Source organism: Punica granatum, chromosome 1 (genome assembly GCF_007655135.1).
Source record: "Punica granatum isolate Tunisia-2019 chromosome 1, ASM765513v2, whole genome shotgun sequence".
NCBI lineage: Eukaryota > Viridiplantae > Streptophyta > Magnoliopsida > Myrtales > Lythraceae > Punica > Punica granatum.
In genome coordinates, this window is record NC_045127.1 from 12783917 (window position 1) to 12800143 (window position 16227).

The window sequence follows — 16227 nt, forward strand, 5'->3', positions numbered from 1 at the left end:
CGGAAATATTATTATAATAAAATTGAAAATGTCCAATACAGTCACATTCATAGATTTAGTTTTTTAGTATTATATGCTTTTGGTAAAATTTTAAAACTTTCATTATCTTTAATGATTTATCTTTGGTTACTTTTGATAAAAAAAGGCATTGTACTTTTTGTTAGTATTTTAATGTTATCAGATTATATTTTTTTTTATGTTTTTCAAATGCATCAATTAAAGTGCATTTATTGCATTTCAAGTTGATTTTACCATATATATATATATATATATAAATTGATATGATAAATTGTGGGATAGTTCTATATAAAAGGATTTCTCATGGAAGACTGAAGTTTAGAAAATTAAAAATTAAGAAGAGCACGAATAAAATTAGAAAAATTGATATATAATTTTTATAAGTAAAGTAATATATGACCACTTGAAAATTGTAAATAAAATAATACATTATTCTTTAAATAATCAATTTTAGTGGAAAAAGTTCAATAATTTTGGAAGTATATTCAAGTGTTTCTATTATTGAAAACATAATAAATTTATTGATACAAATACAATATAGATACATAACAAATAAGGACACGTCCCTCTAACGGCCTTATTACCCAAGCTCTTTTTTTTTTTTTTTTTGTTTATAACACATGCTTATGACCTAGTACAAGAATAAATATAATAAATTAAATAAAGGGTTGCGAAAGTTCCACTAGCGAGGATTGAACCGAAGACCTCATGGTTCTCGGTGGGGACACGTACACTGCACCAAATCCTCTTCTTCTAAGCTATTCTTTTCTTTTTTTTAGATTGTATACGCCTATCATATAACCACTTGTTTTTATTATTTTTTATTATAAAAGACAGGAAAAGATTTCAAAATTTTATAATATTTCATCAGAATTTTTTTTATCGAATCGAATTTTATAATGTATAACTCGACAATCAGTATCACTTGGATTATAACTTTGTGATATAGTTTGTTGCATGGGCTTACAAGTTTATAATTGTTGTGTGGGTTTCCAGCTCCATTTGCATAACAAGCCGAGCAAGAGCTCAGACATTCATGCTCAACCAAACTCGAGTTTGAGCTCGAGTTCATGAGAAAATAATCAAGCCTAGACAAATTCGAATTTATTCGAGCCTGTACAAGTTCGAGGCTTTGATTTGTATAACAAGTCACGCTAGAGCTCGGATATTCTGACTCGACCAAGTTCGAGCTCGAGCTTACAAGAAAATCATCAAGCTGAGTTTGAGCCTCTTCGGGCTTGGTTCAGTTTGGTTCGCCTACACCCCTAGATTCCACAGCTAATGCACCGGCCCTCCATGCTATTTGAATGGAGGGATGAAATTGTATACCTATGCAAATTGAGGGGCTTGATTGGTTAAAAATTAAAAGTGGAGAGATGAAATAAAGTGGAGGAATAAGGTCTGGAACATAATAAAGTTTAAGGACCATTTATGGTTTCATAATTCATGTTATTGTCCCAAAACCTTTTGAAGGTTGCAGAAATGCCCGAAGTCTGCGTTTTGGCCTGTAGCTGTACACAGAGAGTGCAGCAGACGGTCAACGGTTGTACCAATAGCCGAAACGGCAGCGTTGCTGTCTCCTCCGTCCGTCGCCTTCTCCAACGGGAAGTGAAATTCCCAGCAGAAGATTCTGCAGACTTGTACGTTGGAGTGGATCAATGGAGGCTCTGTAACTTCCCAAGCACTTCATACGACGCTGAAGCGACAATGGAGGAAAGCTGAAGGAGCTCGAAGAACCTTTCCTTGAGTTGAGGTCATAGAAAATGGAGGACCGCTTTTGCTTCGAGTGCCTCGAGCGGCGAATCCAGTCCGACTACTCCGGCGGGCTTGCCTTCTCTTACGGCCTATCCGATACGCCTCTCCCGTTCGGTTCCGCCGCCGTTGTTCAGGTCCTTCCTCTGCTGATTGAGGTTGATTTCGTTACGGATTCTTTAGGTGTGCCGCTGACCGCTGGTGAGTTGGGTTGCTGCAGGTGGCTGCTTTCGAGGGAGAAGCTTCTCAGTTCATTCTGAAGTACTTGCGCAGCGATCAGCATAGTTGCTTGGCGAGATACATGTGAGAATCGTTGATAGCTTACTCGTCTTCTGCGCTGCTTTGGCGTATTAATCTGGATTCTCTGATCAGTTAGGCAAGGTTTTTTAGGCAGATTAGTTGATAATTTGGTATTGATGGGTGAGACCGATCTACTCCATTGAATGAGATGGCTTTACTAGATTAATTGCGTGCTTTGTTTGGAAATCATACATGATGAAGCAGACCAAGGGAGTTAAATTTGTGCAGTGTGTCTAATAAGTTTGATCTTCCCGACATCTTATGTGGATTGGGCTGACAATCATGGGAAATTAACACAATATCATAGAGGCATGTCCTAGTTCAAATTTCAAAAACCTCCTTTTGCTTTCTATTTAATTCAAAATTATAAATTTTTTGGTCTGAACTTCTGGTTCAAGCTGTTAGATATGTAAGTGAGTTAGCAAAGGTAATTCGGGAACCAAATATTTAGTCGACTAATATATACATGTGATAGGCTGAAGGTTCTGTGGTACAACCCTGCATGCTGAACCCTCATCTTCAACTTGCATGATGCTGTACTATAAATGGGATCAAGTTTACTGGGACTGGGGGCCTGGAATTTTAATTGAGACAAATCATTTTGCTTTTGTCAATCATACGTTCCCGGTCCTTCCCTAATCTCACTAAATTAATATAATAACAGTCGCTCATGCTTATTCATAGTCTCTTTACTACTGCAGTGATGATTGTATTGAGAGCAGCAGTAGGATCAATGATATGGTTCCTTCTGAAGTTAAGCCAGAAGTCTGCAGTAGCACAACTCCTCAGGGTCAAGATGGTGCGGATCCTCCTCCAAAACAATCTGAGAGCCATTTTGACTGTGGCAAGGGTAAAAGCTCTAAAGGATCAATATCAAGATGTTGTAGTTGCGACTACTTGTCTACATCTTCTTGCTTGAGGACTATTAATGCACTGGCACCTATAGCATATGCAGCTCCTAGATGCATCTCTATGTTCGAGGAGCTTGCTTCACATTTTCTGTCTGGGTCACAGGAAGATCTCATCATACGCTCCCTGAGTCTCCTGATTGAAGGGAAAGCCACTGGTCGTGATGCTGTGAATTTTCTTCGATTAGTTGGGGTGCAATCATTTGGTGAAATAGGTGTTCCTTGTTCTATAAGGCATCCAAATGTAGCTCCTGTTATTGGTATGCTTAAATCATTTGATTATATCAATTTGGTGCTTCCTAAGACTCCATATACCTTGGAAAATATTCTACATTTCAGTCCCGATGTTTTGCTGTCAGAGTGGGATGTAAGGTTTTTGGTATACCAGCTTCTTTCAGCCCTTGCTTACCTCCATGACTTAGGGCTTGCCCATGGTAGCATAAGTCCATCTGCTATAATGATCACTAAGTCCTGCTGGTCATGGATTTCGGTTTCTGAGAAGCTTGGGTCTGTCTCAGTAAATGTTGAATGCACCCCTACCCAGAGCACTAGATCTAGGATTGGCTGCTGCATGGACGATTGTGTGTATCAGGGACTTTACGCAGATTTGAAGGTTTCTGGATCTGTGGACTGGCATTCTGAGTTTAAAAGATGGTGGAGTGGAGAACTGAGTAATTTTGAGTATCTGCTTGTCCTGAACAAATTAGCTGGGAGAAGGTGGGGAGACCACACCTTTCATCCTGTAATGCCATGGGTGATAGATTTTAGCACCCTACCAGATGAAAATTCTGATGCAGGGTGGCGGGACTTGAGCAAGAGTAAGTGGAGGCTGGCAAAAGGGGACGAACAGCTAGATTTCACATATTTAACATCCGAAATACCTCATCACGTGTCTGATGAGTGTCTTTCTGAACTGGCTGTGTGCAGCTACAAAGCTAGGAGATTACCTTTGAGTGTTCTACGATTGGCTGTCCGATCAGTTTATGAGCCCAATGAATATCCCTCTACCATGCAGAGGCTATACCAGTGGACTCCAGATGAGTGCATACCCGAATTTTACTTCGACCCGCAAATTTTCAATTCTATCCACTCTGGTATGACAAATTTGGCCATTCCTTCTTGGGCAAGCAGTCCTGAGGAGTTCATTAAAATGCATAGAGATGCTTTAGAAAGTGAACGGGTGTCTCGCCAGCTGCATATGTGGATCGATGTGACGTTTGGATACAAAATGTCTGGTGAGGCAGCTGTTGCTGCTAAGAATGTCATGCTGCCTTCTTCTGATCCCTCTTTGCCAAGATCTATCGGGCGCAGACAGCTTTTTAATCGGCCTCATCCCATCCGCAGAAGTCATTCCAGTAAATTTCATGGTAAAACAACCGTGAATCTTGATGACCTGAATGAGGTGGCGTTTGAAAAATCTCTTCTTTCTGGAACAGCTAATTTGGAGGAACTAGAACAAGCATATGCATTTTCTGAACATGCCCGGCATTTGAGTCCTCTTTACAGCTTTGGTAGTTCTGCTAAGAGTACTAACGCTTTTGAAGAATCCCAGGGAAAGAGCACCAACTGCGCCAAATCTGAACCATGTGTTATCCAAAACTTCGGGCGGACTTTTGGTGTTGACTCTAATAATCTTCTTGAATATATTGAAGAGACTGATGAAGATTTTATGGGATATCAAGAATTATTGCTTTGGAGGCAGAAATCAAATACATCAAAACAGCTTTCTGAAGATGTTGCGGAGGACATATTCTCTATTGGTTGTGTCTTAGCAGAACTTCATTTGAAGAGGCCACTATTTGACCCGACCTCGTTGGCCTTATATTTGGAAGATGGAATATTGCCAGGATCAGTGGAAGAACTTCCTCCCCTGACAAGGGTCCTTGTTGAAGCTTGTGTCCAGAGAGACTGGATAAGGTATTATTTTGACTCCTGTCCACTTTAAATGAGTAATACATTCTTGTAGACAAGTCATGCATCTTTCTAAGATTAATTTGTATTTTTGGATATCTTGGAGTACTCATTCCTTATGATATTACTATGTGTAATAGAAAGATCCTTTTTTGCTTCTTGACTATAATATGTTCTCATGAGATCATTACCAGGAGGCCCACTGCCAAGAGTCTTCTGGAATCTCCTTATTTTCCTGCATCAATCAAATCATCATACTTGTTTGTCTCCCCACTCCAACTTCTTGGGCAAGATAGTTCTCGTCTGCATTATCTTGCAACGTTTGCAAAACAAGGAGCCTTGAAAGCAATGGGGCCATTTGCAGCTGAAAAGTCCACTTCCTATTGCTTGCCTCTACTCGCGACTCCTTTATCAGATATAGAGGCTGAGTGGGCTTGCACACTATTAGAGGAATTTATCAAGAGCTTGAAGCCATCAGCAGTGAAAACATTGATCGTTCCTTGTATTCAGAAAATTCTACAGGCTAGATACGAACTTTTGTCTTCACTAGCTCATTCTTCTACTGATGTTTCTTTGACTAATAAATCATCCTGATTTTGATTTCAGACAACTGGTTATTCTCGTCTAAAAGTATCCCTTCTCCAAGATTCTTTTGTTAGAGAAATTTGGAATCGGGTTGGTAAATATGCATATCTTGAAAAACTGCATCCGCTGGTCATATCAAACCTTCATATTTCACCCCATAAGACTTCAGCTGGTGCTGCTTCTGTGCTGCTGATTGGCTCTAGTGAAGAGCTTGGTATACCTGTTACAATTCATCAGGTTAAGCCCTTTCATTTAGTGAAGGCTCTTCATTCTTTTTCGATTGCAATTTGCAGTAAAGATATTTCCTACTAAAGTTTGAGCTTGATGCAGACAATCTTACCCTTGATCCAGTGCTTTGGGAAGGGACTCTCCCCAGATGGAATTGATGTGCTGATTAGAATTGGTATTCTTGGTTCATTGACACGTATCATCATTCCTTCAATAGCTAAATCCTATCTGCTAATTTTGTTTTGAGTTTGACTTTTTCAGGTGGACTTTTAGGGGACTCTTTTATTGTCAAACAGATGCTACCATTGCTTAAACACATGGTCCATGTCTGTATCAGTGTCTCATGCATGAATAAGTCTGAGCCTATACAGAGCTGGAGTGGTTTAGCTCTTATTGATTGTCTAGTAACATTGGATGGTTTACTTGCTTTCTTGCCAGGGGAGGTAGTTGTCAAAGAGCTGATCCAAGTGCGTGAATTCTTATCACGTTTATTTAGTTGCAGACTATTAATGTGAAGCTCTATAAATTAATTGGGGAAGTACTCTAATAGTGCAGGACCGGAATTGCCTCCATGTGATTATTCTCATGCAAACCTGTCTGGAAGTTTCAGTACTCCAGGTAAATGCAGGGTTGACCTTTTCCTTTTCTTGCTTTCTGTCACTCTTTTAGCTGTACTTACTTTGAATAAGTGCTATTTTGAGTTGTCTTCATTGTTTAATAAACTTAGCTTGGCATTTAGAGAGTGAAAAAGGAAAACAATTATGATGGTATGGCTGCATTATGAACACATTTTTCTGGAACAACTATTTTATGCTAGACAATAATTGGGTCCTGTAAGTTTCTTCAACAATGATCTTGCAAAACTCAGGAGACTAGAATGTTGAATACTGGTTGTTGCTGTACGAATTCTTTCTTTTTATTTCTTATCTAAATCAGAACCTTTTGCAGATAAGAACAGCCTTTGCCACGTGTTTCTTTTACGATCCACTAATAAGCAAAATATACATACTTTCAGACTCTACTGGTTTATTTGTTGAGTCAAGTGCCGGTGTAGAATTTATTGGTGTTGAGATAAATTTGAATTCAAGATCGGTACTCTGCATATACAGTGCGGCTTTATAATTTTGTTTTTTTTCCTTCATAGTCTGCAGCCTACAATCAATGCATCAATGTCTTTTCTTGGACTCCTCTTATAAGTATTTTCACCAAGGCCAAATATCATCTTTTGTTAGGTTGCTGCTTCCATGTTACTGGCACTATGCCAAAGGATTGGACCTGATTTGACAGCTTTGCATGTTCTTCCGCAACTTAAGGGGCTTTTTGATGAGCTTGCTTTCTCTCAAGAAACTGCCAGTGGATCAGGCAGTTCTCTTGGAAGGAGCTTGAAGGCTTCTAAGCTGAAAATAAATGAGGGCCCTGGCATTGAGAGCCGAATGGACCTTGTGTATGTGTATCCTCCTCTTTCACCTGTTTTCTGTCCATAGAATCATAAGATGTATAAATTAGGAGTTATATTATTTTGTCCTCCTGTGCAGGTTGCTTCTGTATCCTTCATTTGCAACTCTTCTCGGAATAGAGAAACTCCGTCAATGTTGTGCCACATGGTTGCTTCTCGAGCAGTTCCTTCTGCGGCGTCATAACTGGAAGGTTTGTTAACAGTTAAGTGCTATTTTCCAATTTGTAGAAACGTTTCACTTCACACGTCTTAAACTGTCATGATTCAGTGGGAATGTACAGGAGAATCACCCAGAGGAAGTCCAGAAAATTCTGTTTCCAAGAGGTCTCTTGTTAGTCAAGGAGTTAGAAATGAGAATAGTCCTGCAAAGATGCTGCTAAATGGAGTTGGTTGGTCGATTCCCCAATCTCAAGGGACTAGAGTTTCGAAGAATCTGTCTAGGAAGAGATATAACAAAGTTGATGGGAGTCCCATTGAAGGGAATGCAGTGATGACAAATTATATGAATCGTGAACCTTGGTTCTGGTTTCCTAGTCCAGTTAACAGCTGGGATGGACCTGAATATCTTGCTCGGGTGGGGAGTGTAAAAGATGAGCTTCCTTGGAAAATCAGAGCTTGCGTTTTGTACTCGGTGCGGGCACATAATGGCACCCTAAGATCTGTGGCTGCGTACGAAGATGAATCTACAGTTTTTACTGCTGGGATTTGCCCTGGTTTTAAGGGGACCGTTCAGAAGTGGGATCTGATGAGAATGAATAGTATGTTGGGCTACTACGGCCATGAGGAGGTTAGTTACTCTGATATATACGTTGTCATTTTGCTCTTCCTGCTGTTGCATATCATCTGATGCTGTCAATATGCAAAAGGTATGGCAAGATAATGATGGTCTATGTGTATAAATGTTTATTGTATATGTATAAAAAACCCATAGTTTGCATATTTTCTCTATGATGATGAACGAGGGTTAGGTATTTTATGTATTGGATTAGAGGTCATTGCATCTATACCGGGACACTGGGGCAAGTGCTTCTCGTCCAGTTTTTCATCTCTAAGGATATGACGTAAACAAAAAAATGACATGTTGAATTTCCAGTTAGATGTATTTCGACAAGCGAACATTCTCTTGTTTTCTTCATTATTTAACGAGAGATGGAGAAAAATAGCATGTTTTCATTGGTACTTTTGTTTTGTGGATTGCTAATTCCTACTCTTATGATCAGGTTGTTAACGACATATGTGTCTTGTCTTCTAGCGGAAGGATTGCATCTTGTGATGGAACTGTACATGTGTGGAACAGCCGAACAGGGAAAGTAATATCGGTTTTTGCTGAACCCACAACTGATTCTACACACTTTGGGAGCCCCATATTATCTCCATCGAGTATCAACGCCGACTCTGCAAATGTATTGGGTTCAAATTCACTCTCAACAGGTCTATTGTCAAGTGCGTTCGATGGGAGCTTGTACACTTGCATGCATCATGTGGAGTTCAGTGACAAGCTTATAGTTGGCACTGGAAATGGCTCTATTAGGTGAATTCGGTTTGTTTACCTAATAAAAGAAAAAAAAAAAGAGCAGCTCATTTTTGCATTTTCTTATTCTGGGCAAACATGAAAAAGCACAATTAATAAATGTCTGATTGGGATTCAACATTTTCTTTGTGGTCTACTATTAAAGCAATGGAATTTATCTTTGCTGTCAGTGAGAGCTGAAAAGACAGGTTTGAAGAAGAAAATGATTTTGAGCGCATCTTTCCAATAATACAGAAAATTATAACTATTTGTGAAGACCAACCACAGCCATTTCCCTATGCTTTAGCTTGCATTTGGAAGCAGATATAAGTTAAAAAAAAATCCTAGATTTATTGAAGTTTATAATTCTCTAATCTGGCCTCACAGGTTTATTGATATCTCCCAAGGTCAGAAGCTTCACAGTTGGCGGGGTGAACTTGGTGACTCGGGTTTCCCTTCTCTCGTTTCTGCAATAAGCTCATGCGGGTCCGACAATGTGCTACCAGATAGAGCTTCGACCTCACCTTCATGGATTGCCACTGGGCTAAGTTCTGGTCACTGTCGGTTATTTGATTCGAGAAGTGGTAACGTACTTGCCTCGTGGAAGGCCCACGACGGTTATGTGACAAAGGTACTACTATTTCGTCTTTGGAAATAAAATCTCATTTGATTATTATTATTATTATTATTATTATTATTATTATTTTTTCTGATCCCAATTTTTATATCCACATTTAATGTGCAGTTGGCTGCACCGGAGCCTCATTTGCTTGTTTCGAGCTCTCTCGACAAGACCTTACGGGTTTGGGACTTGAGAAGGTAACAACATGATAAATCTGTTTGATGTATAAGGTTTAGGTAATTGTTTGCTTTGAAACCATCAGAAGTTGCTGATTCAGTCTTAGGTTCATTTGGCACAAGTAATCACCAAATATTCTCATGTCCATATTTGAGCAATCTCTGCTATTACGTTGGCTTACATTTTAGGGCATTGATTATGTTCTCAATTACCTCTTTAGGGCAGCAAGCTCTTAGATTTGGTAAATGGTAATTATGCCCCCATTACAAGATACATTCTCTCAACAAGTTTGTTGTGCCATGTAACACTGTTGTCCATCTTAACCCACTTTTCCATGAGTTGGCAGCTTTTTGGTTTTCTTGTCTAAGGGTTCTTAATTCTGGTAGTATGAGTCGTTCTCAACTATGTATTCCAGTAGCTGATCCCTAGAGAACTGTGCAGGGGAAGTTAGAGATTATTTTCATCTGAGCGGAATTTGGTCACTATAGAAAGATCGTCATCTGGTGGTCCTTTCTCATTGCCTGAAACCTTTACTTGCAGGAATTTGCCATCTCAGCTATCCATTTTAAGAGGCCACACAGATGGTGTATCAGGTTTCTCCATGTGGGGCCAAGATGTTGTGTCAATTTCGAGAAACAAGATCGGGGTTTCCTCTCCATCAAAGTCTGTTGATGAGGTACTTTAACAGGCATCTGCATCTTATATGTTTGGAGCTCGTGGTTGCACCAACACTATAGTAATTGATCTAGAAAACTGGCAATGCTTCTCAATAACGTGCGAAGGTCAGAACTTTCTATCTAAGTTGGGAAAAACTGAAGTATTATCTAAAATGGGTACAATTTCCTACTTCAGTTTGACACGAATGATATTTTCCCCCAATTCCTCAGCGTACAATACTTTCCAAAATTTTGTTTCCCAGGATTTCCTGAACTTTGCTTCCAAAATGGATTGTCAGTTCCAGAAAGTCATTTCTCGACCTGAAAGTGATTTTCAAATGTATGATCAAACTATGTCTGAGGAGATTGCTAGTTCAGTACTTACCCCAACATGGAGTTGTCCATAAAAAGAATGGTTCCTGACTCTGTCACAGAACGTACTTGTTCAACTGTTACGATTTGTTATGATAGCAACTTTCTGATTGTCCTGACTCAGGACGGGCTTCATCAGGTTATTGTACCTCAGAATCTCCACATGAACCAGCAGGGCACGAAAAACTTGTCCACGTTATCGAGCATCTGCATCCTTCCTTTCTCACGGCTGTTTCTGGTTGGGACGGAAGATGGCTACTTGAGGATCTGCTGCTAGATGCATGTTAAGAACGCTAGATGATAGTAGGATAAAAATTGGAGGCATCTCTTGTAAAGCTATTCATTTATTTATTTATTTATTTTCAGTGTGTATACATATAATGTTTCTACTCGCAAAAATTTGTAAAGTTGTGACGCTCTTTGTAATGGCAATGCATCTCCCTGCGTCTTGTTATCGGCATTGTTCTCTGACCTAAAAGGTACTTCTGAGTTCTGCCTCTTGCTCTCCTCGCAGTTCTGAACGTTCTCTGATGGTTGCAGCTGAAGAAGAATGTTTCCGGGCTCTCATCTACCACTTCCAATTGCTGCCTCCCTCAAAACTCAATCTCCACCTCCTCCTCAATCGGCTCCATCATTTCAGGGGATGGCATTGCTCCGGCTTAGGATGGTTTCAATGGATTGCCATTATTGTTCGTGTTAGGATGATTTGAGGGGAATTGATCAGGTAATGACCCAGCCATTGCTGATGAGTAGTTGAAGATGTGAGTTGAGTAATCCAAAATCTGGTATTATAGGTAAACAAAAGGTCTTCGACAATGCCTCTAATACGTTAGAAAGTAGGGGTGTGAGAGTCTGAGCATCTCGTATTTTTTAAGGCATATGGATCCTACCCTTTAGATAACCAGTTTCAAGATTTTGGAATCGAGTCTTATCATGATGAGATCTAGAATCGGACTCTACTTGAAACCTGTATTATATCACAGGTTCGGAATACCCTGTAGAAATATATATATATATATATATATATATATATATATATATATATATATTAGTCGTGGAGCCCATGCATTATATGACATAGTACATCAATCTGAAAATAATTATAATTAAGAATTAAAAAGAAAAATTCATTCAAGAGTCAGAAGTAAAACAAACATAATAAAATAAACAAACAAGTTTCTCAATGTTTATTGGTCGACGAATTTACTTTCTGAGAACTTATGTATAGAGGTGGCTCTTCAAGAGATCAAAGTCATATCACCAATCTTGAGAAAAAATATCACCAATCTTGAGAAAAAATATGAGGAGAAAAAAAAAAGAAGCAAAAGTTATAGAAAAATAAAAAAGAAAAAGAAAAATTGAGATAAAAATGAGAGGAAAAAAAAATCAAAGCATAAATTTAATTAACTCGCCTCTAGTTGTAGACGTATTGTTTGAGAGCTGAGTAGGCCCATGTGTATTTGTATGTTGATACCTATTTGTAACTGTCATATAGAATCTAGATAAAATATAATCTAATTTGTTTTCCTCTTTATTTTAATAAATCTGATTTGTTTTTTGAAAAAAACAATATAATTCATTGATATCAGATTTCTCCTCTATTCATCAAATAGATTTCTCCTTTCCACCAAAAACAGAAAAGATTTGTCCTCCTCTCTAATGAAATTCAGATAGATCCGGTTCACAAGATCTGTGATATCTTGAATATACTTATACACACACACACATATATATTGGCCAAAAAAATACATATCTTTCAAAGATTCATTTAAAAATAACCACTCTATACAATAATCAGTGGGTGGAAAAAGTTAGCATATATATATATATATATCAATCTTTGGATCATAAATCTCAAACGATTTCCTTATAGATGCTTATATTTTTTTTCCCCACAACAACAATGGAGCAACCAGAATGCTTCCTTGCCTGTTGTGATCATCGTTGCAGAGTCAACATCGCTTCCTTACCGAGTTTCAACAGCTTTACCTAGACACTAACCACACCTCACTAAGCGAACAGAATGATTCTCAGTCTTCAGACGCCTCTTCCTGGGACTGCTGATGATATCGTTCGCTCTGCAAGGAGAGCAGCCCAAAGTTGGTGTCTGGGTAATGCTGTTGAGTCTCTGCAGGGAAGTACGAATCAGGCAAACGAGGACTGCATCTCTGAATTAGATTTCAGATGTCGATCTTGATTGTATAAATGGATGAAATTTTCATTTATTGTTTATTCCGCTTCCACTACGTCTTTGGTATCGTTTTCTAACATGGCCTGCTCGTGATTGCAGTGGCTAACCAATTGGGTACTGATGATGCCGATAATAAAATGTTCAATCGATGTCACGGTCACTTGGTATGGGCCCCTGAGTAGAAACCCTGTCCTCTGGCCCCGTATTAACATTAACTACACAATCTTTATCAGCGTTCTCCTTAAACCATTCAGAGCAATGCTTTTGCGTTTTACTAGAGAGAGTTTTCTAATCCACATCACCGGGATCGGACAGTTCTCATCATACTCATCTGTTGCTCTGCATTCGCCAATATCTATACAGGAACCAGTCTGGAGGAACCAAATTGACTCAAGAGCCCATGCTTTTATGGTTTGATATCCGGCACGGTTTTGATACTTATGCCTTGGGGCCGGGATATTAGAAGGCAGACTATGGGGGCCACACAGATCCTGTATCAGGTTTCTCCATCTGGGGCCAAGATATTGTGTCGATTTCGAGAAACAAGATCGGGGTTCCTCTCTATCAAAGTCTTGATGAGGTACTTTAACTAGCATCTACATCTTATATGGTTGGAGCTCGTGGTTGCACCAACACTATAGTAATTGATCTAGAAAACTGCCAATGCTTATCAATAACGTGCAAAGGTCAGAACTTTCTCTCTAAGTTGGGAAAAACTGAAGTATTATCTAAAATGGGTGGAATTTCTTACTTCGTTCAATTCGGCGGAGATTAAGTAGCAGAAATCCTATGCAGAATTCCTTCCATCCGTTCAACTCATCCGTAAAGAGTCACTGAGTTTATTTTCAATACTCCGAAAAAAGAAAAAAAGATATCATATAGCTCTAATCAGAGTCCATGAATATCTCTTAGACAACAAGAAGAAAAGCAAAAGGAAAATACTAACAAGCAAAGCAGCCCAGATCACCATCTACTTCTTATTATTCTTTTTCCTCTTCCTGTGTTCATCTGAAAGTGGAGGAAACTGCTTATCATCGAGAGTATAGGGTGATGGCGTTGCTGGCCTTGGTGGCTGTGCTGGCGTTGCTGGCCTTGGTGGCTGTGCTGGCGTTGCTGGCCTTGGTGGCTGCTGTGGTGTTGCAGGCCTTAGTGGCTGTGCTGGAGTTGCAGGCCTTGATCGCGGCTGTGGCGATGCTGGCCTAGGTGGCGATTGGGGGGGTGGTGGCGGCTGGTGGAGTACCCTCTCGTCTTCTATGCCCGAGGTGGCGTTGGCCTGCTGCTTGTGACACTGATGATCACTCAGTGTTCCCGACCTTGGGTGGCCCATAGTGTTGCTCCCGCCCACTGACAGAGGATGCCCTCCATTTTTTGTAAGATTATCTGGAACATAGGGGGTCGGGGGAGGAAGCTCTGCAGCAAGTTCCTTAACCAGTCTAACCGTCTCTGGGGAAGAAGGCCTGGGTGGCGAGTCGGGCTGCTTGCTCCATTTCTTGGCAAAGTCTGCAAGGGATGCTTGGGCTTTCATATCACGGTGAAGTTCGCTGAGCACCTGCTGCTTTTGATGGTCTCCTGGTTGATACTGATGATGATGTCCGGCCGATGCTACTAAATCTGGCGAGGGGCCCTGAGCAGAAACCCTGTTCTCTGGCTCTGCATTAACAACAACAATGCAATATTTATCAGAGTTCTGTTTGATCTAGATCACCCAACATCAGACAATCCTCCTCATCATAGTAGTCAGTTAGTACACATACCCATCCTTCGCTCCGCGATGGCCACTGATGCACCCAAATGGGTTGTTGACGGTCCCAGTGGGCAAGGATTCGAAGTGGAGGCCTTGCCACTCGGGTACTGATGATGAGATCCTAGAGGGGTAGACCTAAGGTCCCTTGATGGTCCCGTGGCCATCGGCTGTCCGGGGCCCTGCATCGGTGATGATGACACAATCTCTTTATTTTTGCTGCCTTGGTTGCTGGAAGATGATCCTGCCATTGCCCATGGAAGTAACAATCAATCAGTTGAAGTTTCTTGCAGTCAGCTTATCAAATTTGTAAAAACAGAGGATGCATTTTCCGAACAGGGAGGAGATCATTGCTTCCTTGAACTTAAGTCGGACAAACTTCCTATATAAACTCTTTGCTGATTTCCGATTTTGTGAATCGCAGGGTGTGGTCCATATATTATCTGAAAGTTCTTGATGGGACGCTTAAATCTCGAATTCACATATCCATAATGAATTGTGTTTCAATATGCACATATATCCAGCCTATTGATGTATACTCATGGAAGAAAGACTATATACTTTTTTCGAAAGACATTAAAAATCAAAAGAAAAACTTAATAAACTGATTAAATTTGTGTCCGGAAAGATGGTTTATCATTTTACCTTGTTCGATGCCCACCAAAGGCGATGACGAGGGTGCTCTGCTGTTGCTGTCACCATAAAAGCCATGGTGATATTGTCCACTCGGCGAGTTGGAGGAGCCAGAGTCGGTGACTGGGGAATGCTGTTGAAACCCTGTCCTCGATGATGATGCAGTGGTGAACTGGCAGGCCTGCTGCTGATCTTCATCTTGATGATCACTCGATGTTTGCGCCGTTCGTGATTTTGGATGGGGAACAGAATTGCCGTTTGGCTGCTGTTGATCCATTGCGAATTGTCTATTCTTGGGTGAACGTAGGGTGGATAGATAAAACAGTTAAGATGATTGAGCAGTCAACTGGATAACTTTATGCAATATATAGGGAGAGCTTCTTGGAATTTCAGTAGTCTCGAGTTTAACTATTGCACCAGTGGTTTCTCAAGATTTATGCACTTCCTGGTTTTAAAGATTTAGTTTATCAAGAAAAGGAAACAAAGAAGTTCAAGATTTTTGTATGGCTTGCACAGCTCCTACTGGCCTAGTTCAAGATTTAACGATTTGGTCATTGTTTAGGCTCCATTCTGACACCCCGTGTGGCTTATCGTATTATTTTCTCTTTTTGAGCCGTTCGTATGGACATGTAATTTCACTGTGATAGTACCACAGAATGACCTAAAATAATCAATTTTCCCCAGCCAAGTTTATTAACAATCTGCCGTATATCTTATGGTAAAATTAAGGGAAAAAAACAAGCAGCACAGCTCCACATCCTAACTCCAGATAAGTGGAACTTAAAAAAATTAAGCAATCCTGATATAATGAAGAGGAAGCCTAAAAATGTTCTCCTATGAAATTTCTAGTTTTCTGGATTATCCGGAACATAGGGGCTCGGGGCAGGGAGCTCTGCACCAAGTTCCTTGAGCAGTCAGAGAGTCTCCGGGGAAGACTGCCTGGGCGGTGAGTCGGGCTGCTTACCCCATTTCCTGGCAAAGTCTGCTGAAATGCTCGGGCTTTCATATCATGCTCAAATTCGCTGAGCACCTGCTGCTTTTGATGGTCTCCTCGTTGGTCGGCCTGTGATGGCAGCAGCGCAAAGCCAATTGGGTGCTGCAGATCCTTATTACAATGTTTGGTTAATGCTACCATCACCGGCATAGGCGTCTGCACAGAAGCCCTCT

General features: G+C 40.2%; 1 protein-coding gene and 2 long non-coding RNA genes across 8 annotated transcripts in view; 2 read left to right on the forward strand and 1 right to left on the reverse strand.

Moving 5' to 3' along the window:
* Positions 1-1097: 1097 nt before the first annotated feature.
* On the reverse strand, positions 1098-1583 carry LOC116198706. Its single transcript, XR_004155370.1, has 2 exons — positions 1483-1583; positions 1098-1347 (listed from the first exon to the last, which is right to left on the reverse strand). It is a non-coding gene; the product is annotated as an uncharacterized LOC116198706 (long non-coding RNA).
* LOC116198673 (protein GFS12) overlaps positions 1511-16227 on the forward strand; it is a 54681-nt gene continuing 39964 nt past the window's right edge. Inside the window, exons 1-16 of one of the 4 annotated variants that reach the window (XR_004155362.1) lie at positions 1511-1907; positions 1991-2073; positions 2772-4895; positions 5084-5411; positions 5496-5711; positions 5805-5877; positions 5964-6169; positions 6258-6320; positions 6935-7146; positions 7238-7349; positions 7427-7945; positions 8379-8689; positions 9056-9299; positions 9414-9487; positions 10008-10249; positions 10635-10773. Coding sequence is in view for 3 of the 4 variants with exons in the window: in XM_031528888.1 (XP_031384748.1) it covers positions 1782-1907; positions 1991-2073; positions 2772-4895; positions 5084-5411; positions 5496-5711; positions 5805-5877; positions 5964-6169; positions 6258-6320; positions 6935-7146; positions 7238-7349; positions 7427-7945; positions 8379-8689; positions 9056-9299; positions 9414-9487; positions 10008-10143; positions 10620-10772 (4980 nt within the window). In the remaining variant the exon portion in view is untranslated. Of the gene's footprint in view, positions 1908-1990; positions 2074-2771; positions 4896-5083; positions 5412-5495; positions 5712-5804; positions 5878-5963; positions 6170-6257; positions 6321-6934; positions 7147-7237; positions 7350-7426; positions 7946-8378; positions 8690-9055; positions 9300-9413; positions 9488-10007; positions 10250-10619; positions 10956-16227 lie in introns of those variants that run through there. The other 3 variants (XM_031528888.1, XM_031528897.1, XM_031528907.1) reach the window with 3 other exon arrangements.
* LOC116198693 lies at positions 12306-14836 on the forward strand. Of its 3 annotated transcripts, none has more exons than XR_004155367.1 (3): positions 12306-12694; positions 12786-12850; positions 13050-14836. It is a non-coding gene; the product is annotated as an uncharacterized LOC116198693 (long non-coding RNA). The 3 variants fall into 3 exon arrangements; XR_004155366.1 differs by having other exon boundaries at positions 12324-12850; positions 13050-13266; positions 13702-14836; XR_004155364.1 differs by having other exon boundaries at positions 12306-12850.